Source organism: Coregonus clupeaformis, chromosome 10, assembly GCF_020615455.1.
Source record: "Coregonus clupeaformis isolate EN_2021a chromosome 10, ASM2061545v1, whole genome shotgun sequence".
In the NCBI taxonomy this organism is placed as follows: Eukaryota; Metazoa; Chordata; class Actinopteri; order Salmoniformes; family Salmonidae; genus Coregonus; species Coregonus clupeaformis.
In genome coordinates this window covers 63,254,704-63,279,929 of record NC_059201.1, presented here as the reverse complement: position 1 = coordinate 63,279,929, position 25,226 = coordinate 63,254,704, and the positions used below count along the sequence as shown (strand labels likewise).

The following is a 25,226-nucleotide window of genomic DNA, read 5'->3' as shown; positions in this document are numbered from 1 at the left end:
CAATAAATATGAACAGTAAACATTTCACTCAGAAGTTCCAAAAGAATAAAGACATTTAAAATGTCATATTATGTATATATACAGTGTTATAATGATGTGTAAATAGTTAAAGTACAAATGGGAAAATAAATAAACATAAATATGGGTTGTATTTACAATGGTGTTTGTTCTTTACTGGTTGCCCCTTTCTTGTGGCAACAGGTCACACATCTTGCTGCTGTGATGGCACACTGTAGTATTTCACCCAGTAGATAAGGGAGTTTATCAAAATTGGGTTTGTTTTCGAATTCTTTGTGGATCTCTGTAATCTGAGGGAAATATGTGTCTCTAATATGGTCATACATTTGGCAGGAGGTTAGGAAGTGCAGCTCAGTTTCTACCTCATTTTGTGGGCAGTGTGCACATAGCCTGTCTTCTCTTGAGAGCCAGGTCTGCCTATGGCGGCCTTTCTCAATAGCAAGGCTATGCTCACTGAGTTTGTACATAGTCAAAGCGTTCCTTAAATTTGGGTCAGTCACAGTGGTCAGGTATTCTGCCACTGTGTACTCTCTGTTTAGGGCCAAATAGCATTCTAGTTTGCTCTGTTTTTTTGTTAATTCTTTCCAATGTGTCAAGTAATTCTCTTTTTGTTTTCTCGTGATTTGGTTGGGTCTAATTGTGTTGTTGTTGTTGTCCTGGGGCTATGTGGGGTCTGTTTGTGTTTGTGAACAGAGCCCCAGGACCAGCTTACTTAAGGGACTCTTCTCCAAGTTCATCTCTCTGTAGGTGATGGCTTTGTTATGGAAGGTTTTGGAATCGCTTCTTTCTCTTCCTCTCTGATCCTGCTCTCGTGTCTAAACCACCAATTGGAAACGCTAACCTGATGCTTCAGATTTATACATTCGGTGAAACATCTGGCTCATTGTTCTATTTGTGATCAAAGACTGGGCGCTGACGTCATGACAACATGCGGAAGCAGAAACAAACGTTGACACCAAAGACAGTACAGTCACAGATCGAACAATGAGCCAGATATTTCACCAGACGTTTACGTGTGAAGCATCCGGGTGGCGGTTCCACTCACTACCAAATATGTTGATGAGAGGAAGCCCAGTGGCCGGCAGTGGGAGAAGACGGAGCGAGATTGATTTTGGCAGACGTTATGCTAAATTTCACATCGATGAAACATTTGATTTCAATCGTTTTCTGTTCATCAAACTACAATCTGCTACGAACAGAGTGGACTAAGTTTTGTCGATTTTACCTGTTGCCAAAGTTTTAAAAAATTGCGTTGTTTAGAAGGAGTGCAAGGGCGAATTTATTTATTGCACACGCGCACTGCACAGAGTAGATGTTCCTTGACAGAAATATGCAAATTCATGCTAGAACGCGCCAATAGGATCTCGCTAGCTCGTGCTTGGCTCTGCCCCCTCCTTTCTTGTTCTGCCCACTATGACTCAGTTGTTCCCATTGGAAAGGACAGGCTGTGGTCTATCTGGGGTTAGTTAGACAAATCTTTTGGACACTGTTGAAACTGAATGAAACGTCGAATCATATGAGCAAATGCAGCTTCCAAATTATTTCAGATTGCGCCGTCTGCAACAACACTGAAATATTCCTATACGATTTGGTGCGCTCCTTTTTTAAAAGCAGCGGGCTTTGACTGTATTTCCTGCTTACTGCAGCATTATCAGTGTGTATACACGACTGTACTGTGTTGACTAACTGGTTATGATACGAGTGGGACGAAACTGGGTTGGGCCGATTCGAATAGCACTTACCCTTTTAGGATATCCATATTGCCTCTGCACCTCAGGAATCAGGTATGGAATCATTCTGAAGTAATTTTGGAGACCTATGATCATTCTATTCGTATCATTAGGTAGTTATCTGTTCTTTTCACCTTCTGTAGACTGCTATTGCCTTGTTGTCTGCATTGCATCTACTCTCTGTTTTATGTTACTATTGTCATACATTGCTAAGGTTACTTCAAATGTTAGTTTTAGATATTAAATCTCTCTCCCTCCCCAGGCCTCCCACCTCATGCTCTCCTGACCAGTTTTCTGCCAGAGTTAGTAAAAGCCTCAGTACCAGTACTGCCTATAGTCTGTGTGTGCTACCGCCCAGTGTCTTCACCATGCCCTCCTCGGCCCCTCACAGCAAGGCCAGATGCCCAAAGTACCCCGGCTCAGAGACACAGCGGTTCCCAGTGCCTGATGACAAAGTTGACTGGAAGACCGACTGGCCCCAGTACAGCCCAGTGAGCTACACTGCCACGTCTGTGCTCATCAAGCCTGTATGGGCAGATCAGGACATCGGGTGAGTGAGAGAGAGAGGGTTACAAATCCATTTTGTCATCTGTTTTACTGACATTAATATTAAACTAAGTCATTAGTTGAATATTAATGATTATTAAGAATTATTACAATGTTGTATTATTTCACAGGTCTTTCTCCCCGCGGTTTAACGCTCTGGATGGCAATGTGGACAGGCGGAGTCACGAGGGAGACTACAGAGTGGAGCAGGGCATGCCACTGTGAGCCTTCATCCAATACAGTTCTACAATGGTGACCCTCAGCAAGATGACATCAAAATACACAACTTTCTACTTACAGACAACATCAACAGCATTCAAATATGGCAAGGATGCCATTATTGGCTCAAATTGTGGAAATCCCCAAGAAAATCAGTCTTAGCAGATTTGAATTCTGTTGATGCTGATGTCATCTTACTGAGTGTATCTTTAAAATCTCCAACATAATACTTGACTTGTAAACATGAGCTGTCAGAAGCAGCTGTGGCAAATGTGTGACCCTATTCAATCATTGACTAGCCAATGATAAGCTAGCATTCTGCAGCATGTTACTAAGTAGTGTTTTGCTACAGAGTTCTACATGTACACTACCGGTCAAAAGTTTTAGAACACCTACTCGTTCAAGGGTTTTTCTTTATTTTTACTATTTTCTACATTGTAGAATAACAGTGAAGACATCAAAACTATGAAATAACACATCATGTAGTAACCAAAAAAGTGTTAAACAAATCAAAATATATTTTATATTTGAGATTCTTCAAATAGCCACCCTTTGCCTTGATGACAGCTTTGCACACTTTTGGCATTCTTTCAACCAGCTTCATGAGGTAGTCACCTGGATTTCATTTAAATTAAAAGGTGTGCCTTCTTAAAAGTTAATTTGTGGAATTTCTTTCCTTAATGCGTTTGAGCCAATCATTTGTGTTGTGACAAGGTAGGGGGGTATACAGAAGATAGCCCTATTTGGTAAAAGACCAAGTCCATATTATGGCAAGAACAGCTCAAGTAAGAAAAGAGAAACGACAGTCCATCATTACTTTAAGCATGAAGGTCAGTTAATATGGAACATTTCAAGAACTTTGAAAGTTTCTTCAAGTGCAGTCACAAAAACCAACAAGCGCAATAATGAAACTGACTCTAATGAGGACCGCCACAGGAAAGGAAGACCCAGAGTTACCTCTGTTGCAAAGGATAAGTTCATTAGAGTTGCCAGCCTCAGAAATTGCAGCCCACATAAATGCTTCACAAAATGCTTCACAGAGTTCAAGTAACAGACACATCTCAACATCAACTGTTCAGAGGAGACTGTGTGAATCAGGCCTTTGTGGTCGAATTGCTGCAAAGAAACCCCTACTAAAGGACACCAATAAGAAGAAGAGACTTGCTTGTGCCAAGAAACACGAGCAATGGACATTAGACTGGTGGAAATTTGTCCTTTAGTCTGGAGTCCAAATTTGAGATGTTTGGTTCCAACCGCCGTGTTTTGTGAGACGCGGTGTGGGTGAACGCATTATCTCTGCATGTTTATTTCCCACCGTAAAGCATGGAGGAGGAGGTGTTATGGTGTGGGGGTGCTTTGCTGGTGACACTATCAGTGATTTATTTAGAATTCAAGGCACACTTAACCAACATGGCTACCACAGCATTCTGCAGCGATACGCCATCCCATCTGGTTTGGGCTTAGTGGGACTATCATTTGTTTTTCAACAGGACAATGACCCAACACACCTCTAGGCTGTGTAAGGGCTATTTTACCAAGAAGGAGAGTGATGGAGTGCTGCATCAGATGACCTGGCCTCCACAATCCCCCGACCTCAACCAAATTGAGATGGTTTGGGATGAGTCGGACCGCAGAGTGAAGGAAAAGCAGCCAACAAGTGCTCAGCATATGTGGGAACTCCTTCAAGATTATTGGAAAAGCATTCCAGGTGAAGCTGGTTTGATTGAATGCCGAGAGTGTGCAAAGCTGTCATCAATGCATGGGGTGGCTATTTTAAGATTTTTTTAACACTACTTTGGTTAATACATGATTCCATATGTGTTATTTCATTGTTTTGATGTCTTCACTATTATTCTACAATGTAGAAAATAGTAAAAAATTAAGAAAAACCCTTGAATGAGTAGGTGTTCTAAAACTTTTGACCGGTAGTGTATATGAACTCATATCAATTTAAAATAATTGATTGTGTAGCAATTCATCATACATAAGCTAACTCTCGTCCCCCTCTAGAAATCCTCGCGGCCGCACTGGTTTGACTGGGAGAGGTTTGCTGGGACGGTGGGGACCCAATCACGCAGCAGATCCCATTGTTACCAGGTAACTTTCCCACTTTATTCCATCATCTCTTAAACTATGCAACTACTTTTCAGATAACTTAACCATAACCTTCCCACAAACTCTCTTTAAAGTAAAACCAACTCCTGTGCCCAATTTGCACCCCCTAGGCAAGAGATAATAGGTGTAAGCATATTATATCCATTTCACAAATCAATTCAGAAAGTACCAAATTATAAATGTTCCTAATAAATCATTTGAATCATTCTTCCTGGATTACTGGTGAATCCCCAACCCAGGTAGCTCCACCCTGACCTTGACCTCTAAAGGCTATGTTCTCGCCAACAACCCTCTCAGAAGTGCCTATGAGCCTCAAACTCAACTCTGTACCTCGAAGCCAGTGCCACTGCATTTTTTCATTGTTCCCCTCTAATCAGGGACTGATTTAGACCAGGGACACCAGGTGTGTGCAATTATTTATCAGGTAGAACAAAAAACCAGCAGGCTCCGGACCTCATAGGGTAAGAGTTACCCCTGGCCTATGGAGTTAGGGGTAGATTTGCGTACTGTAGTCTCCGTAGTTTAACCTTTCTCTACTGTATGTGCCACCGCCCTACAGGTGGAAGAGAGACTCAGCTGGACAGCAAGTGTCGCACCCAGTGTCCAAACTGCCAGTTCTGCAGTTTGTGTCCATCAAGAGGAGAGACTGTGGGGAATGGGCCATCCCAGGGGTCAGTGGGATTCTTTAAACTCCTTCCTTCCTCCCTCCTCTGTCTAAACTGCTCTTCCCTCCTCTTTCTCACCTACTCCTCCCTCCTCTTCCTCACCTGCTCCTCCATCCTCTTCCTCACCTACTCCTCCCTCCTCTTCCTCACCTGCTCCTCCATCCTCTTCCTCACCTGCTCTGAACATCTGTATCATCTTGGCCTTCTTGGGAGCATAGGGCATCAACCATGGCTCTACACCTCACCTCACCGTATTCGTATGGATGATGACTGTGTGTGTGTAGGGTATGGTAGACCCGGGGGAGCTGGTGTCCCTCACCCTGCAGCGTGAGTTCTCTGAGGAGGCTCTGAACTCCCTGGCAGCTTCCCCCCAGGACAGAGAGCGGATCCACAAGCACATCACTCAGCTGTTCAACTCGCCAGGTCTGGAGGTCAGCAGGCTAGAAATAATTTATCCTCATATATTTCTTTTCATTTTGTATTCGCTTGTGTAGTTGACGTAAAACACTTCGTTTTCTTTCTCTCTCTATGTCCCTCTTCTACTTCTCAGGTTTATAAGGGCTATGTAGATGACCCAAGAAATAATGACAACTCTTGGATGGAAACAATTGCTGTCAACTTCCATGATGATACAGGTATATCAATGATTACTCTTACAATATTATAGACACTGATAAACAACAAGTTAAGGCAGTCTTATCTATGTGGGAATTTTTTTTGACTAAATTCAATGAAAACAATCAGGATGTGGCTCTTCTTACAGCAGGATAGCGTGCAACATGTTTCCTTATTCTTTCATTTTCCCCCATTCTGCTCTTTATTTGTACACACATTGCAGTTCTCTGAAATATAGATTTTTGCTCTGGTTACCTAGGGAACAGTGTGAGCGAGCTCCCATTGCAAGCAGGAGATGATGCCGGGCAAGTCCACTGGATCGACCTTGACTCCATGCTATCCCTCTATGCAAGCCACTCCCATTTCTTGGAGGTGGTCGCCAAGGAGAGGCATGCTCACTGGTAACCAAGGAAACCGTGTTTGACCGAAGGACTAAGATGATTCGTACTGATGTTGGTGCAAGGTTGAGTAGAATATAATGATGGAATTATGAGGTAGTGTGACCTCAACAAGTGGTGACACACTGTCCTCGCATTAAAGAGGATTGGCCCGAGCAAGGCCCTGCAGCATAATCACTATGTTTCGGCATCATGGCCTTCATCAGGGAGTCACAAAGAAACAATGAGAGCATTTCTTCTTTTGAACAAACCATTTTCCCATCAGCCCTGATTAAAGAGGGAGTGGTTACATAGTTGTCATTGGTGGACACCACATAGTAAACAGTAAAAAGCAATAGATAATATACATTCTAAATATATATACTATTAAAATGCATATTAAGGTTAGAAGCATTAGAAACGTCTAAGTAGTTATGGCCTTGAATATGGAAGGACAAAAAAGATATATAGTGAGAAGAGCCATACATTTCAAAGATCACTAGATGGCAGCGAATATGGACCACAATAGATAAAACATAGAAAAGGGTAATACGGCAAAAAACAGACCACAAAGTAGTTATAGCAAACTAGGACCCTACAGAAATGGTGAGAAATACATTAATGTCCTTCCATATTCAATAATAATATAATATGCCATTTAGCAGACGCTTTTATCCAAAGCGACTTACAGTCATGCTTGCATACATTTTTGTTTATTGGTGGTCCCGGGATCGAACCCACTACCTTGGTGTTACAAGCGCCGTGCTCTTCAAGGCAAGAACTACTTAGACCTCTAATGTTTCTAACCTTAATATGCATTTTGATAGTATATATATTTAGAATGTATATTACCTATTGCTTTTTACTATGTGGTGTCCACCAATGACTACTCTGTAACCACTCCTCCTTTAATTAGGGCTGATGGGAACATGGTTTGTTCAAAAGAAGACATGCTCTCATAGTTCCTTTCTTACTCCCTGATTCCGAAACGCGTCTGAGTTTAACTTTTGCTTCAATTGAAAATGCCATAATAAAAAATAAAGGCATTTGAAACTATATCGGTCTATTTTGTTTTTTGATGAAGCCAAGTGTTATGTAAACACATATCAATTATTATATTTGGGCTTTTATTGTCTTTGCCAGGGTGAACAACATGCCTGTCTGTGTGACATAACCCTGTGTCTATTCCCACCTTCAAAACATTTTTATGAAAATACACTCATGTGAAATGACCAATTTTCTTTCTTGGCACAATGTACACTGAGTATACCAAACATTAGGAACACCCTCCTAATATTGAGCTGCGCACCCCTTTCGCCCTCAGAACAGCCTCAATTTATCAGGGCATGGAATTTACAAGGTGTCAAGAGTTCCACAGGGATGCTGGCCCATGTTGACTCCAACGCTTCCCACAGTTATGTCAAGTTGTCTGGATGTCCTTTGGGTTGTGGATCATTCTTGATACACAAGGGGAACTGTTGAGCTTGAGAAACCCAGCAGAGTTGCAGTTCTTGACACAAACCGTTGCGCCTGGCACCTACCATACCCCATTCAAAGGCACTTAAATATTTTGTCTTGCCCATTCACCCTTTGAATCCGCTGGTGCTAGACATACAGGCTGAATGACATTCAGACTGCAAATGTCTGTTCAAATTGGTTGATCTCTTCATTTGATCAGACATTAGCTAGCTATCTAACTCACCACTGTCGGCATCGATGTACAACTGATGACAATTCCGTAAAATGCGTTCATCGCAAGACACACTTCCAGATAACGAGTCGGCATTTGCTGCGCTTCGGTGATTTTTATGAAAGTGGTATATATGTGTATGGTGAGTTGGTGGTGTAATTTTTCCCCCTTCCTTTTTTTGTATCACAAAATGTAACATGACTGACCACACACTACTGCACATTAAGTGATGGCATGCACAAACAAAATGTGCGAACGACAGCATACAAAAGAAGAACCAGGAACTACACTACCCGAAAGGCTTTGCGTATACTGATTGAAGACGTGGCTCCGACGTTCCTCTACAACGGACCGGGGTGTTTAAATTTAAACTGAGTAAGAAGAGGGGCTTTTTAGATCAATCTGACATTTAATGAGTAGCTAGCTAATACTTTTATAGTTTAAAGCAACATTCATTATTTTCATTGATGCGTTTGGATTAACGTTTTGCAATGTCTGGGAAAATCAAGAGCCGAAGCGCAGCAAATGCCGACTCGTTATCTGGAAGTGTGTCTTGCGATGAGCGCATTTTACGGGACTGTCATCAGTTGTACATCGATGCCGACAGTGGTGAGTTAGATAGCTAGCTAATGTCTGATCAAATGAAGAAATCAACCAATTTGAACAGACATTTGTAGTCTGAATATCATTCAGCCTGTATGTCTTGCTAGCTGTTTTTGGTATGACTCATTGATTATGACTAACGCGTTAGCTAGTAGCTAGCTAGCACCAACGGACGCTAACGTTACGTTAAAGGGGAAATCCATAGTTTAAGGTGTGCCAGAGTGAGTGAAAACGCGATATAGTGATACTTTAATTTCCTTATGTTATAAAATACATTTTACGAAGACAAATCAGACGTTGGGACTATAAGGTTCTATCTTCACAAAGCATAGTTCTGAGCAGGGCTGGCTCCAGGCATAAGCAACATAAGCGGTGGTTTAGAGCAGGGTTTCCAAAACTCGGTCCTGGGGCCCCTGCTGGGTGCACGTTTTGGTTCTTGCCCTAGCACTACACAGCTGATTCAAATAACCAACTCACCATCAAGCTTTGATTATTTAAATCCGCTGTGTAGTACTAGAGCAAAAAACTAAATGTGCACCCGGGGGGATGTTGTCCCAGGACCGAGTTTGGGAAACCCTGGCCCCCAAATATGTTTTTGTATTTATTATTTTTCAATCTGGGTTCAGCCATAAGGTTATATCTGGCACAGAATGTTAAAATGATTTCAATTTTAATAGAAATGTACATACGTTTAATGGATTAAATAATCACATCAAATATATTAATTCATGTTCATCACACATTTGTTAAAGCGATAGTTCCCTAAAATGACAAACACTATATCCTATGGATAAGAGCGAATTTATGCTTGAGACGAAAATGTGGTCGGAGGCGCTGTATGGAAAGCCATATCTCAGACTGGCCAATAAAAAGAAAAGATTAAGATTGGCAGTCTGAGATATGGCTTTTTCTTTGCAACTCTGCCTAGGTCAGCATCGCAGAGTCGCCTCTTCACTGTTGACGTTGAGACTGGTGTTTTGCAGTTACTATTTAATGAAGCTGCCAGTTGAGGACCTGTGAGGCGCCTGTTTCTCAAAGTTGACACTAATGTATTTGTCCTGTTGCTCAATTGTGCACCAGGGCCTCCCACTCCTCTTTCTATTCTGGTTAGAGACAGTTTGCGCTGTTCTGTGAAGGGAGTAGTACACAGCGTTGTACGAGATCTTCAGTTTCTTGGCAATTGCTCGCATGGAATAGCCTTCATTTCTCAGAACAAGAATAGACTGATGAGTTTCAGAAGAAAGTTATTTCTTTCTGGCCATTTTGAGCCTGTAATCGAACCAACAATTGCTGATGCTCCAGATACTCAACTAGTCTCAAGAAGGCCAGTTTTATTGCTTCTTTAATCAGCACAACAGTTTTCAGCTGTGCTAGCATAATTGCAAAAGGGTTTTCTAATGATCAATTAGTCTTTTAAAATGATAAACCTGGATTAGCAAACACAACGTGCCATTAGAACACAGGACTGATGGTTGCTGATAATGGGCCTATGTAGATATTCCATTAAAAATCAGCCGTTTCCAGCTACAATAGCCATTTCCAACATTAACAATGTCTACACTGTATTTCTGATCAATTTTATGTTATTTTAATGGACAAAAAAATTGCTTTTCTTTAGAAAACAAGGACATTTTTAAGTGACCCCAAACTTTTGAACGGTTGTGTGTGTGTATGTATGTATGTATGTGTATATATACCTCGCATGCCACTCGTAATAAGACTAAGCAATTAGCCCATTAAATTAATGATCTTTATCAGACTCCATAGGATAAATAGGAAAATGCAAGGAGACTTGAGTGACAGTTATAGGCAATGATGAAATGTCTGGAAATAGAATTCTAAATAAAAACGTATTTAATTACTTTGTGAAACAAATGGATTCACATACAAGGCATAAAGCTTAAGTTACAAGGCATTAACAAGCATTACAAGGCGTTATTCTAAGCATGGTCAGATAGAGAGGAATCATGTCCCAAAAGTCCATGGGGTGGAGCGAGAAAGAAAGAAAGTATCTCATCACAGCAGGTCAGGAACAAATAAGAGAAATAACAATTCATCTTAGACCCTTTCATAAGAATCTGAGTTGTTTGGATTCAAAACCTAAGTTTTTGACCAATTGTATTACTGTAAAGTTAACCTCCAATCAGATACACTACATTACCAAAAGTATGCGGACACCTGCTCATCGAACATCTCAGTCCAAAATCATGGGCGTTACTATGGAGTTGGTCCCCCCTTTGCTGCTATAACAGCCTCCTCTCTTTTGGGAAGGCTTTCCACTAGATGTTGGAACATTGCTGCGGGGACTTGCTTCCATTAAATCACGAGCATTAGTGAGGTCAGGCACTGATTTTGGGCGATTAGGCCTGGCTCGCAGTCAGCCTTCCAATTCAAAATGAAGATTTCCCTTCAATGGAACTGGGGCCTAGCCCGAACCATGAAAAAACAGCCCCTGACCATTATTCCTCCTCCACCAAACTTTACAGTTGGCACTATGCTTTCAGGCAGGTAGCGTCGTTCTCCTGGCATCCGCCAAACCCAGGTTATTAAAAACTATTACAATAACAATACAGACAAACAATGAGCAGGGAGCACATGCAGAGCAACATGGGACAAGCAACACGTAGCCTGCAGACAGAGCAACCGCACAAAAAGCAACAACACAAAATCCATAAAAGCAACAGTGTTTCCACACCTCACAAGCCACAGATAACATGGAGAGCAGCAATACACAGCTAAGGATTATTGAAAGTCACTGAGCTCTTCAGTAAGGCCATTCTACTGCCAATGTTTGTCAATGGAGATTGCATGGCCGTGTGCTCGATTCTATACACCTGTGAGCAACGGGTGTGGCTGAAATAGCCAAATCCACTAATTTGACGGGGTGTCCACATACGTTTGTAAACATTTCGCTACACCCGCAATAACTCTTGGGCTCCCGAGTGGCGCAGCGGTCTAAGGCACTGCATCTCAGTGCTTGAGGCGTCACTACAGACCCCCTGATTCGATTCCAGGCTGTATCACAACCGGCCGTGATTGGGAGTCCCATATGGCGGCGCACAATTGGCCCAGCGTCGTCCGGTTTGGCCGGTGTAGGCCGTCATTGTAAATAACAATTTGTTCTTAACTGACTTGCCTAGTTAAATAAAGGTTAAATATATATATATATATATATATATATATATTTTATAACATCTGCTAAAAAAATTATGTGTATGTGACCAATAAAATTTGATTTGATAGTGTATCAGACCTACATGATGTAAACTCTGCTTCTCAGAGAATGCTGAATTCTTAAAATTCTTGTATACAGTTGATAAGAGTCACTTTTGAACAGATTATGATAGAGACATGAGGTTTGGACCATTGATTTTCTTAGATGATTATCTACACAATTAACAAATTATTTTACTCATTGGTCAAAATATGCTTTTTGGGGGGTACACGCTACTTAGTTGCTTATCTTGAAGAATATAACGTATAAATGCCTGAGCTTAGTTCAACAGTCGAACCCCATCAGAACCCTTGCATCCATAGCATAGTCTATGGATTTGAATTGGTTGTATTTCTCCAGCCACGTCCCTCAGCTTTTTACTGAAACTGTGGTGGGGAGGACACTTTGTTAATATTTCAATTAAGGATTTCCACTTTAACGTAACTACCGGCAGGAGTTGTTAGCAATAATTAGCTAGATTAGTTAGCTAGCTATAGCTTAGTGGCTAATACTAGTAAACTAACAAAGTTGATCAATCGGCATTATACGAAACTCATCAAATCGACGAGCAAGTTTACAGCTACTATTTATATAATAGCTAGCAAGCAAGTTTACAGCTAGTATTTATATCATAGCTAGCTAGCCAATGTTAGCTTATCTAACGTTAACTAATTGTCCTGATCACGTCTCATCTCCTGTCTCTATTCTAGGCCTGGTAGCAGTGGCTCAGTCAGTTGGTGTGACTCTGCTGGCACCCAGGAAAAAGATCACAGTCATGTTGATGGGCAACCACTCTGCCGGCAAGAGCTCCTTCATCAATTGGTAATGTTCAATCAAATCATGGTTACCATTGACAACTCCAGAAGGGATGGAGAGAAGGATACACTTTGAAAAGTATTCCATCAGGAACTGGGACTTTTCCCTACACTGATGCTTACTGTCCCCTATGTTTCCTTTTGCTTCAAAGTCATTGTAATTATGTCCCATGGTCTATTTGTTAATGTGTTTGTGTGGACGTGTTTAACTATTCTTGTGGGGACCAGAAGTCCCCACAAGAATAGTAAACAATCAAACATTTTACCAACTGGGAACATTTTGTTAGTCCCCATGAGGTCAAATGATATTTCTAGGGGGTGTAGGGTTAAAGTTAGAATTAGTGTTTAGAGTTAGAATTACGTTAGGGTTAGGTTTAGGGTTGGGGTTAAGGTTAGGTTTTTGGGTTAGGGTAAGAGTACGGGTTAGGGAAAATAGGATTTTGAATGGGACTGAATTGTGTGTCCCCACAAGGTTAGCTGTACAATACTGTGTGTGTGTGTGTGTGTGTGTGTGTGGACATACACATAGTATAACGCAAATGCCAGAGGGAGCGCTTGTTAATGATGTCTGCTGTAACTTTGTCTCAGGTATGTGGAGGAGCACATCCAGCGTACAGGAGTGGCCATTGAGACTCAAGGCTTCAGCTTTGTCACTAGTGGGCGCAAGAGAGAGTCTCTCACAGTGAGTACTGCTGGTACAGTTCTGAATGAATTTCCTCTACAGTTTGCTCCTCAATTCATGCACTTTGGTTGAGGTACTTTATCTTTTCACTGAGCAAGTGCTCACAGTGTATGGTGGATATTTGTTTTTCTCGCAGAATGTAAACTTTGTTTTGTTTCTTGCTGTATTTTAGGGAAATGCCACGCTGCATCTTTACCCACACTTCAGACCTCTACACGAGATCAAGGGTGAGATTTCAGAGTTGATTCAACCTCATTAGTCTGCGTCATAGTAGGACTCAGGAAACACCTCCCTCCCCTGTAATCTAGGATGTGATGGAGCTACAATGGTGATGGCAGCATGACTGACAACCCATTCTAAACATTAGTCAGCACTTTGAGTGAAATGCATGAAAATACCATTCAAGTAAAGGTCTCTTTCTCTCCCTGTCTGTAGGTGTGTCTGAGTACCTGGGCACTGAGATCTGCACGTCGCGGCAGAAGCGCTTCAGCCTGGTGACGTTTGTGGACTCTCCTGGCTTGGTGGACGGGGACATGAAGTACCCCTTCGATGTGGACCAAGCCATCATGTGGCTGGGTAGGTCACCACAATATGGTGGTGTGTGAGGTGTAGGGTGTGTAATGTTGTGAATGTACTTCTGACTTTACCGCATGCTTTCTTATTCATCTGTGTGTAAAGATGGCTACAGGATTTCATGTTTTAGCATTTGTTTATCTATCTGGCTAATTGAACAGAACATAACAGGCTCGTCTCTGTCCCCTCCCAGGCGAGCTGTGTGACCTCATCATGGTGTTCTTTGACCCAATGGGCCAGGCGCTATGCAAGCGTACCCTCAACATCGTCGAGAAGCTCAACGAGAAGCACGGCGACCGCCTGCGCTTCTACCTCAGCAAGGCCGACGAGGCCGGCGGAGAGTCGGACAGACAGGTACACATACGTACTGTAGTGGGACATTTTAAGATGAATAAAGTGCTTAACGCAATCTATTATACTTTTCCTTTTCTGTAATACACATGATTCTGTTCGTGAAAGGTCTTTGGTCACTGGACTTGGAGGCCAGACGTGAAGGTTATGGACAGTTCTCCTATCTGTTGATAGTGTTGGCGCCAGTCTAAAGGTGCCAGTTCCGAGGACACACTGGTTGTTATTGTATTCTGTGAGACTGTGATTCACTGCCTTGTGTTGTCTTTTATGTGTTTAGGGAACATATGTGTTTAGGATACAAGGGCCTGCTCAGGGAAGGCTCGGGATACATTTTCTCTGCTTTGCTGGAGGTTTCTCCCTCTTGCAACTTGTACTAAACCAGATATTTTTTATAGACTTTATCAACGACCGCTTTTATGTTTATTTCACCTGGAAATCCCCTATTACACACACCTTATACATATCTACAGTATGAGCAGGGTTGATGAGGGTCTGGGAGGGAGTTGGCCAGTTTATGATATACTCTAACAGCTCGCTGCTTGAATTTTCTGATTAGCTGATGTCATAAACTATCTCCCTGTCATGTGATTGGCTGTTTCAGAGGGTGATGATGCAGATAGTGCAGGAACTGTGCAAGCGGCCGGGACTCAACAAGTGTGGCTTCGACATGCCTACCATCTATGTACCCAACCCCAACAAGGTAGCTACCGCACCCACCTTTTTGTACACTGCACCTGAAAGTCGCTGGATGTGCCAACCTGGGCCACCTTGGACTATACTAGCTAAATAAATAAAATGTATGTATACTATGTACGTGTGTTTTGAACTTCACTTCCACCTGCTTGTCCCCACCCTAGCCCAGTCGCTGTGTGAACCAGATTGAGGAGGCATGTCGCACCATCGAGAAGACCATCAACCAGACGGTCCAGAACACACTCAACTCACTAGAGAAGGACTGTGAGCTCATCACTGAGGCCATTGCAGATACACTCAGCCAAGACAGGTAAAACACGCATGCGTACTTTGTGCTTGACACCTACTCATTCTCAACTTGCTGAAAAAAATATATATTTTAGATGACACACACAAATCACTGAACTTCTCTCCTTTCCAACACAACAATACCCCCCCACCCGCTCGCTCTCTCTCTCTCTCTGTCTCTGTCTCTGTCTCTGTCCCTCAGGCAGACCAGTGTAGATAACCGGCGGGCGCGCTGTAAGGGCTGTGTGTTGGCTCTGCTGGGCTTCAGTGTGCCCTTCATGCTGATGGCAGCCCTGGTGCTGGGCAGCCTCTCCAGAGAGCTGCTAGAGATGGCCCTGGGGGATGACGGCATCGAGGCCCTCTCTCTCTACCTGGTCAGTGTTATTTGTAAGAGAGAGACAGAGTGAAGGGGTGGTGGGTGTTAGTCTGACCGTGTGTGTGTGTGTGAGACGGAGTGGGGGAAGTTTTTTTGTGTATGTGTGACTCTCTGCCCTCTGTCCCCCCACAGACTCCTGTAGTGAGAGTGTTTGAGTCCATGTCCGTGGAGTATCAGCTGTACAGTTGTGGCGGACTCATCCTCCTCTCCTTCATACTCCTCATCCTCGCCCGCTTCTCCTTCAGGTAAGATCTGAGTACACTCCCAACCTGCGGCATCTTGTTCAACTTCAAGGGCCACCAGTTATCAATGGAACTATGCCTAAAGTCTCTCACTTCTCTCCGCAGGACTCAGCCCACTCTCTCTGGCCGACAGAAGAGGCAGCTACAGGAAAAGCTGGATTATGTGCAGGAGGTGGTGAAGTCCAAGAAGGTAGTGTGTGTGTGTGTGTGCGTGTGAGCATGCAGTGGTGTGTGTGCTTGACCACTAACTGTGCGTATCTCTCCCTTCCTGTAGAAGAAGCTCTATGAGGAATACCTTCGCCAGAGTGTGGGCGATCAAGATATGGACTGATAGAGAAAGCAAGGGATGGATCCACTGGAGAATACCACTGAACATCCCCACTGTAGAGGACCAAATGTAATGTAGGGTTTAAACTGTTCAGGCTTTACTTTCCTGGCCATGCCTTTATGGTGCATTCATGACAAGTCGGAAACTCTGAGTTAAAATGAACATACATTATTTGCGTAGAGCAGGGCTGTTCAATGTCGGTCATGGAGGGCCAAAACACTTCTGGTGTTCATCCTGTCCTTCTAATCGGGGACTGATTCAGACCTGGGACACCAGGCGAGTGCAATTTACTACCAGGTAGAAACAAAAACCAACTTGGGCCTCCTCTTTCTACAACGAATTTCCAAGTCTAAAATTTCGGAGTTTCCGAGTTGTCTTAAACGCACCATTTACGTGTCACTCCAGAGCACGCAGGGTGACATGGGAAATGTATCCTTGTCTAAGTGTTGTCAGTCCAATGTCTGTTCATTCATGTAATTGTAAACCATAGATCACCTTAATTTCTGATACAGTAAGCTCTTAGAAACCAACTCCTAACTCTGGCACTCATATTGCTTTTCAAATCCTAATGATGCAAACTGACATGGGACCAGTATTTTTGTATGAGATACATTTCTGTTCACTAACTACATTACGAATTGAACAAAGCATTTCTATACATTTTTGTACAATGTTTTTGGTATCCACAGCTGAGCCTGTTTGCTATTCCAGGCTTCAACATTTCAGGCTCAGACAAACACCTATGATGCAATATAAACCAATAACATTACATGAGGATCATGGGACCTGTATTTTTGTACAAGGTGAACTCTCAGCAATCAATGTCTCTGTTAGCAAATCAGCATCAAATGACTTATGCAGTACTGTTTACTTGCTGTTCCTTTTGTTCACATGTAACTGTTCAAAGCAGCAAATGTGCAGTTCCACACATTTTCTGACCATGAATATGTCAATTGTTTCTAACTGGAAGACTATGTAATGGAAGACTCATGAATAAGCACAGAGGCTGCTTTATACTGATGTGTGTGAACAAGCAGTTAACAACCAGGACCTGTTGATGACCAGTAATCTCTATCAGTGATGTTTTACTTGCTTTTCCTACATTGTTACTATGTTTCATTCAAAATTATATAAATAAACGCACAGTTTGTTTGTACAATGTTTTCTGTTCAGTGTTCTGTTCAGCAGGGGTCATGAATTTGTAGGATATCGACCCCATGTTTGGTGTCAGCCATGCAAACCTCTATATTATTTCCGCAGTGAGAAAATTGATGTCACATTTGTTAACCTATTGTGTAGTGTGTAGTACCCCCAAATAGGATTTGAGCAGGCAGCATCGCATTTTCAAACCATTTTAGATGGTTAAAAATAGTTAAGACATTTATTAATCAACCGGCCTACACCCCAAAGAGCAAGCTAAGCAGAAGTAAAAGCACAGTGGCCAGGAAGAACTCCCTAAGAATGAAGAAACCTGGAGAGGAACCAGGCTCAGAGGGGTGGCTAGTCCTCTTCTGGCTGTATGGGGTAGTCCAGGCATACTGTATTTCTAAAGCGCCTCTGAAGAGTTCGGTGAGGGAACGGAACATCCTGACCATGAGAGGGTGTTTAGGGGACTCCTGAGCAGGGGGCTGGTCCTCCTGGGGTGGGGCAGTTCCTCCTGGGGTGTGGAAGTGGATGGAACCTCACACTCAGCATCTGTGATAAGAGAACATTGTGGGATCAGGAATGAACATACATGGATGCATCGGTCTTCACTCTAACTTCTGCCTAAACAAACTGGTCATGTTAATATGACATTTCACGTGATGTAGCCTGTAGGTATGTCAATAGCAGGCCTAATAATAAGACCGTAAGTGTTATTCTAATCACAGGTAGGCTCAGTTCTGTCATATGTCAAGAATCCATTCACTCCGTTGAGTCAGCATTGACATCTCATTCCAAAATCATGGACATTAATATGGAGTTGGTCCCCCCTTTGCTGCTATAACAGTCTCCACTCTTATGGGAAGGCTTTCCACTAGATGTTGGAACATTGCTTTGGGGACTTGCTTCCATTCAGCCACAAGAGCATTAGTGAGGTTAGGCACTGATGTTGGGCGATTAGGCCTGGCTCGCAGTCTGCGTTCCAATTCATCCCAAAGGTGTTCGATGGGGTTGAGGCCAGGGCTCTGTGCAGGCCAGTCAAGTTCTTCCACACCGATCTCGACAAACCATTTCTGTATGGACCTCGCTTTGTGCACGGGCCATTGTCATGCTGAAACAGGAAAGGGCCATCCCCAAACTATTGCCAAAGTTGGAAGCACAGAATTGTCTAGAATGTCATTGTTTGCTGTAGCGTTAAGATTTCCCTTCACTGGAACTAAGGGGCCTAGCCTGAACTATGAAAAACAGCCCCAGACCATTATTCCTCCTCCACTAAACTTTACAGTTGGCACTATGTATTGGGGCAGGTAGCGTTCTCTTGGCATCCACCAAACCTAGATTCGTTCGTCAGACTGCCAGATGGTGAAGTGTGATTCATCACTCCAGAGAACCAGTTTCCACTGCTCCAGAGTCCAATGGCGGAGATCTTTAAACCAAACCAGCTGACGCTTGGCATTGCGCATGGTGATCTTAGGCTTGTGTGCGGCTGCCCGGCCATGGAAACCCATTTCATGAAGCTTCCGATGAACAGTTATTGTGCTGACGTTGCTTCCAGTGGCAGTTTGGAACTAGGGAGTAAGTGTTGCAACCAAGGACAGACTACGCGCTTCAGCACTCAGCGATCCCGTTCTGTGAGCTTGTGTGGCCTACCACTTCGTGGCTGAGCCATTGTTGCTCCTAGACGTTTCCACTTCACAATAACAGCACTTTGACCGGGGAAGCTCTAGCAGGGCAGAAATTTGACGAACTGACTTGTTGGAAAGGTGGCATCCTATGACGTTGCCACATTGAAAGTCACTGAGCTCTTCAGTAAGGCCATTGTACTGCCAATGTTTGTTTATGGAGATTGCATGGCTGTGCGCTTGATTTTATACACCTGTCAGCAACGGGTGTGGCTGAAATAGCCAAATCAACTAATTTGAAGGGGTGTCCACATACTTCTGGCCATGTCGTGAATCTCATTTTCCATTATGACACAACAAGACTACTCAGAATAGTTATTTGGAAAACACCGGAAGACACAGAAGACGGAACAAATCATAGTTTGATAGAGGACTCTAGATCAGGGCTCTCCAACCCGGTTCCTGGAGAGCTACTCTCCTGTAGGTTTTCAATCCAACCCCAGTTTTAACGGACCTGATTCAGTTTATCAGCCAGCTAATTATTAGAATCAGGTGCGCTAGATTAGGGTTGGAGCGAAAACCTACAAGACGGTAGTGCTCCAGGAACAGAGTTGGAGAGCCCTGCTCTACATGGATAAAACCCATTTTGGCATGGACATTGCCATTGAAGGCTTCCACCATTTGAAAGTAGTCAACTGGGCGGGAGTCCGGACTTTCTATGGGTTAAGGAACGATCACATGATTCCATCTGGGTCATCAGGAAGGATTGGCAATTAATTATTAGAGAGAAAGAGAGAAAAAGGCCAGTTGAGTAGCATGCCCACGCAGGTCCGATCAGACCGGCCTACCGGGAATAGTCCCGCACTTCCCGATGGGAAAAATATGTGCACCATCTTAATAGAACAACATTTCCCACCACCATTTTCGGACAACTGGCTGAACGTGGTGTGGAACATCCTAAACTGTCCAACAATCCGAAAAATGGTGGTGGAAAATGTTGTTTTATTAAGACAGTAGTCATATTTTACAGGTGGCTTGCCATTAAAGATAGTTAAGGAGGAAAATTATGCCTTTGCAGCCTGAATGGAGGATGCTTTATGTACGAGACGGTCCACGGGGGACACAAGTGTATTACCGGGAATGAACATCAATCCTAGACAATAATGCAGATCTAGCGGCAACTATCGGCTGCCTAGGCCAGGGTTTCCCAAACTCGTATTGGCCACGATTCACATGGCCATATCTCCATAAATAGTTGGTATATACACCCCAATGATGGATTAAAAGGTTTGAGGGGGTCTAGAGAACACAATAAAATGACCAAAGTATGCCTTATGTATGTATCCTTTAAACTTAATGCAAAAATGTGGTGAAATGTCCCCTAAAAAGAGTTATGTAATTTGAATTGGCCCTAACTTCATTAGTAAGTGGTACATTAAGCCTAATGGTGGCTTAAAATGTTCAGGGTAGCGTGGCAAATACAATCAAATGGATCATGTATGTTTTTTTAAAGATGTTTTTGAAAATACGACCAGAAATGTGCCTGGAATTCTGTCCAAATCACAGATTTTTGTGGATATTTTGATCTCTCGATTGAGAGGATCTCGTTTCGGCATGCTCCTAATGATATCAAAATATTGTCTGATATCTGTGGATTAGAATTATACAGTATATAACATGTCCCAAAACAGTGCTTGCATAATAAGTAATGGTAGCCTTAGCATAATGTCCCATACATCCCATTCAAAAAGGTAGAGTTCTATTGGAATGGCTTCATGTCCATGGTTCCATTTTCAACATTCTAAGTACAGAGAAGTAAGTACAGGGAAAGTTTCTTGTCACATTTCTTGAAATGGACAAAATACTGAATATCATATTTTATATCATTGTAATTAGTCAACTTTAGGGAACACCCATTTGACAGTTTTAAGTATTTACATGTAAAATACTGAAAATGAGGATGGAAGTATGTTCAAGAATCAGTAAATTTGGTAGATTTTGTTGAGACTTTTCCATCACTTTTCTACAACAATATATTTAAAGGATACATATGACATACTTGGGCAATTTTATTGTGTTCTCCAGACCACCTCAAACATTGTATCCATCCTTGGGCTGTATGGTGCTGCCATAGAGTTGCTACTAGCTGTTTATTAGTCACTTTATCCCAACCTACATGTACAAATTACCTCGACTAACCTGTACCCCCGCACATTGACACAGTACCAGTACCCCCTGTATATAGCCTCGTTATTGTTATTTTATTGTTACTTTTTATTTTATACTTTCGTTTATTTAGTTAATATTTTCGGAACTCTATTTCTTTAACTGCATTGTTGGTTAAGGACTTGTAAGTAAGTATTTCACGGTAAGGTCTACACCTGTTGTATTCGGGCGCATGTGACAAATAACATTTGATTTGATTTGAGTTGACATTAGAAGTGCCCATCCAAGAAGGCTCGAGGTCATTGGCCACAGATAAAATGACGTCAAATCATGTTATATCTACCGTAGCTTTGATTGGACTGATCATGTCAACATTTTACTTTCAAAATCTTAGCTAGCAAGCTGGACAAGCAGTCATCATCATGAATCACGTCGACAATCTACTGGCAAATCCTTTTCAATCCTTGTCATATGAAGAGAAATTATAGATAAAACTTATCGGTGCTCATCGGCCATTGGACATAAACATTAAAAAAACAAGTTGGAAATCGCAAATTCAACAATGAGTGGTTTGGAAGGAATCAGTGGCTAACTGCAAGCCTTGCAAAGCAATCACTAGCATGCTATTCAGTGGAGTGGGTGTGCGGTCCAAGTCCGGGTTTAAGGGTCTCTTTTCCAAGTTTAAAAGGATAAACATTCACATGAAAAGGTTGAATACATTGGCCATGCTGTCAATCCAGCATGACTTCTGCCGCGTTCAAAACAACTGGAAACTCGGAACTGGGAAATCACCAAATTCAGTGAGTTCAAGACAACTGGGAATTCTGAAAAGAACGAGCTCCGACTGGGAAAATACGTTTTGAACGATCATCCAACTCGGAATTCCAATTCGGGAACTCAGGCCTCTTTCTAGAGCTCTGACCTGAAGATCACTGACGTCATGATTCAACCTTGTTTTTTTCCAGAGTTCCCAGTTGTCTTGAAAGCCCCATAAATCCAGAGAATGCCAGACTTTGATGAGAAAGTTTGATGACAAAATTTGCCCAAAAGGACCGCTGCGCCACCTTCGTGTTCAAGTGAGCACAGCACAACACAAAGCGAGTCCAAAAATGTATTGTATGCTGCTGCATAAATGATGTAATATGCCAGGGAGATATGTATACTGTAGCTAAGAAAGTAATACTAAGTGTATGTTGTGTAGTAAGCTGTTAGTAGCCCATGTGCCTCACCCTAATAATGTGGTCCCTTTCCCCCTCATAACTTAGTCTACTGTTCTGACTTGGTGGTGCACATGTAGCCTATAGCCTGTTTTAGAGAAATGTAATCATTGAATATTGTAAGAGCTTTCATTGTCTGCTTATATGCCCCCTTTATTTATCCTACGGTTCTGACTTGGTGTACAGGGAGAATACTGTAAGAACGGCCCATGTTCTGAATTCTGTCACTGTAGCCTACATTTCAAAAGTGCTGAACAAATAGTTATATTTACTACATCTGTCCTAGCTCGCTCATTAATGTCTTAATCGAAATTATGGATTGCCTCTTATCTGCTCGTCGTCCCCTTATGACGTAGTTTGTACATCTCATTTGTCAGTAGAAACCACATTTGTTTAAGGAAGTCAGCCATATCAGCTATGTTTTCTTTTAAGGCAGTAAATGAGGCTGAATGAATTGTTTCGCTGCCAGACAGGGCTCTGCTGATTGCCAGGTGTAGCAGTGGTAAGGATTCACTCCATGGTGCTGAAAAGAAAGCTCTGCTGTTCGGACAGCTTTATGTAGGCCCTAACAGTTTGTGGGCACCATTTGTCACCATTATAGTGCAATGAATGTATTGTTTTGTGTTGTGTTGTGTAGTGGCTTTGCTGGCGTGCATCAACATTTTTTTTTGTTGAGTTTGCCCCACCAAGATTGACATGCTAAAATCCCCACTGAGCCTATCTATTTCTCTGATGAAACACACTGATACGTAGCTGTACCCAGGGGCGTCATTTGGGTTCTTGCATTGCAATTATATTGAATTTTACTTAAATCACGCTATACCACAATAAACATGACAGGTTCATTGGCACGAAATCTCGCTGCGCTCTATCAGCTCCTTGGACAGCTCCGTACCCACTAAAGCAAGATTTGGATAAAAACCAACCAGCTAGATTGTTTCAATCTTACCTTTTCAAAAGAGTTGCAGCTTCCTTGATGCTCTGTGGAACTTCCTGAGTAATCAATCATTCCATTCTCCCCTAAATCTTCTTGTAAAATCCCCCTCAAATGCCATTTGAATTAGTTTAGCTTTCCTCTGGAGTAGCATGCTTCTTCTGTGCTGACTGAACACATTTGTCAAAGTGGAAAATGAGTTCTCGCATGTAGCTGTGGACGCCCCAAAAGTAAATCCATGTTTCAGTGCAGTAAGCATGATCGGCATAGCGGAGAGAGGCCCAGAGAATCATTTCCAGATATCAAGTGGGGTCCATTTGTCCTCATTGGAGCCAGAGCGGGTGATTTCGTTCTGCAAAAACTGGCTAACGACACTAAACTCAGCTTCCACCAAATCTGTTTTTATTAGATCCAGCAGTGGTTTTACCTTTTTCACATCTAGAAAGTCATTGCTCTCTGGGTCAAGGGCACACAGGGCCTCCACCAGTTGGCTGTTGCGGTCGCTGAATCTTTCTGACATTTTATGACAGCATCCAACATGCTGAAGAACAGGTAGAATACCCTGCTTGGGTGAAGGCCTTGTCTGCGTTAGCATTGGACCCAACACAGAACTTTCGATATGGGAAACAAAATGAGCATCTGCAGTAACCGAGTATTCCAGCCACTCTCTTTCTATGAACCAGTTCCTGTTAAATGAACGTTTTTTGACTGAAAACCTGCGGCTAGGGTAGGATTCTATGCTAACCTGGGCTGGCTCCTCTGTTCCAGGAACAGTCAGAAGTGGAGGTGGCTGTGGAGCTGTTATCCTGGTGGCGCTTGTGGAAGGGTGTGTAGGCTCTGCACATGGGGCTAGCTGGAGCTCGGCAGCGTCATCGCTGTTGGGCTTGGCGGTGGCCTCTGTGGTTTGATGCTGCTGCTGCTGCTCATCGCTCTCCTTCTCCTTTGTTTGGGTACTTTGGCGAAGCCAATTTCTGATATCCATCGTGGCAGATTAGCTGGTTCGAGCTAGCTAAATAGGCTAAGGCAAATAGCACTAACGCTAGCTAAGAGTGAAGCAGCTTCAATGGTATATTTGACCCTGCCCTTATAAATCAAAATCAAATACTACAGATGGAAGCGTATCGCGTTATTCACTAACATGCTGACTAGACCGGGCGTGCGGCATCGGGCACATGTTGATTTTGTCCACCCACACCAGACGCGATCAGGACACACAGGTTGAAATATCAAAGTGAACTCTGAACCAACTATATTCATTTGGGGACAGGTTGTAAAGCATTAAACATTTATGGCAATTTAGCTAGCTAGCTTGCTGTTGCTAGCTTATTGTCCTGGGATATAAACATTGGGTTGTTATTTTACCTGAAATGCACAAGGTTCTCTACTCCGACAATTAATCCACAGATAAAAGGGTAAACCAAGTTATTTTCTAGTAATCTCTCCTCCTTCAGGCTTCTACTTCTTCTTTGGACTTTATATGGCAGTTGGCAACCAACTTTAAGGTGTATTACCACCACCAACTGGACTGGAGTGTGTACCTCAGTTCATCTTTCAATCACCCATGGAGTATATGCTCCTAAAAACCAATGAGGAGATGGGAGACGAGGGACTTGCAGTGCATCAAGCGTCACAAATAGAACCAAGTTCTATTTTAGAGCCTGGCTACGCAGACCCTCTTAGAACCAAGTTCTATTTTAGAGCCTGGCTACGCAGACCCTCTTAGACGCACGCGAGCAGTGTGGGTGCAATGATTGAATAACATGTATGTGTACATTTATGTTGCAACGCTCGCGCATGCGACGCAGGCGGTGTGGTCAGCATGTGAGCCTACCGAGAGATGTGAAGCGTCTATGTACCCAACGCACTAGAAGACCAGTTCTTAAAGCCTTTAGCCAAATCCTTATTCTAGTCCTCCTCTGTTCCTCTGGTGATGTAGAGGCTAACCCAGGCCCTGCAGCCCTCAGTATCACTCCTACTCCCCAGGCGCTATCATTTGCTGACTTT

General features: G+C 42.8%; 2 protein-coding genes across 2 annotated transcripts; both read left to right on the top strand.

Annotated features, from left to right (window-relative positions):
- Nucleotides 1-1,444: 1,444 nt before the first annotated feature.
- On the top strand, nt 1,445-7,341 carry LOC121550543 (ADP-ribose pyrophosphatase, mitochondrial). Its single transcript, XM_045223305.1, has 8 exons — nt 1,445-1,802; nt 2,011-2,298; nt 2,426-2,515; nt 4,524-4,610; nt 5,188-5,299; nt 5,578-5,724; nt 5,844-5,928; nt 6,168-7,341. The coding sequence occupies exons 1-8, from the start codon at nt 1,711-1,713 to the stop codon at nt 6,311-6,313; spliced, it is 1,047 nt and encodes a 348-aa protein (XP_045079240.1). The 5' UTR covers nt 1,445-1,710; the 3' UTR covers nt 6,314-7,341.
- A 952-nt stretch (nt 7,342-8,293) lies between these two features.
- Nucleotides 8,294-17,296, top strand: si:ch211-11k18.4. The gene is made up of 12 exons (XM_041862743.2): nt 8,294-8,584; nt 12,503-12,614; nt 13,196-13,289; nt 13,462-13,516; nt 13,725-13,865; nt 14,056-14,216; nt 14,815-14,913; nt 15,071-15,216; nt 15,397-15,568; nt 15,703-15,815; nt 15,918-16,002; nt 16,087-17,296. Exons 1-12 carry the CDS (start codon nt 8,467-8,469, stop codon nt 16,141-16,143), a joined length of 1,353 nt encoding a protein of 450 aa, XP_041718677.1. The 5' UTR covers nt 8,294-8,466; the 3' UTR covers nt 16,144-17,296.
- The last annotated feature ends 7,930 nt before the right edge of the window (nt 17,297-25,226 follow it).

Excerpts from the sequence above, each read along its gene's own strand:
- LOC121550543 (XM_045223305.1), top strand. The coding sequence starts at position 1,711 with ATGATACGAGTGGGACGAAACTGGGTTGGGCCGATTCGAATAGCACTT. Across the intron at positions 1,803-2,010 it reads CTCTGCACCTCAGGAATCAG|GCCTCCCACCTCATGCTCTC; the intron begins GTATGGAATCAT and ends CTCCCTCCCCAG. Across the intron at positions 5,929-6,167 it reads CAACTTCCATGATGATACAG|GGAACAGTGTGAGCGAGCTC; the intron begins GTATATCAATGA and ends CTGGTTACCTAG.
- si:ch211-11k18.4 (XM_041862743.2), top strand. The coding sequence starts at position 8,467 with ATGTCTGGGAAAATCAAGAGCCGAAGCGCAGCAAATGCCGACTCGTTA. Across the intron at positions 8,585-12,502 it reads GTACATCGATGCCGACAGTG|GCCTGGTAGCAGTGGCTCAG; the intron begins GTGAGTTAGATA and ends TCTCTATTCTAG. Across the intron at positions 13,866-14,055 it reads CCAAGCCATCATGTGGCTGG|GCGAGCTGTGTGACCTCATC; the intron begins GTAGGTCACCAC and ends GTCCCCTCCCAG.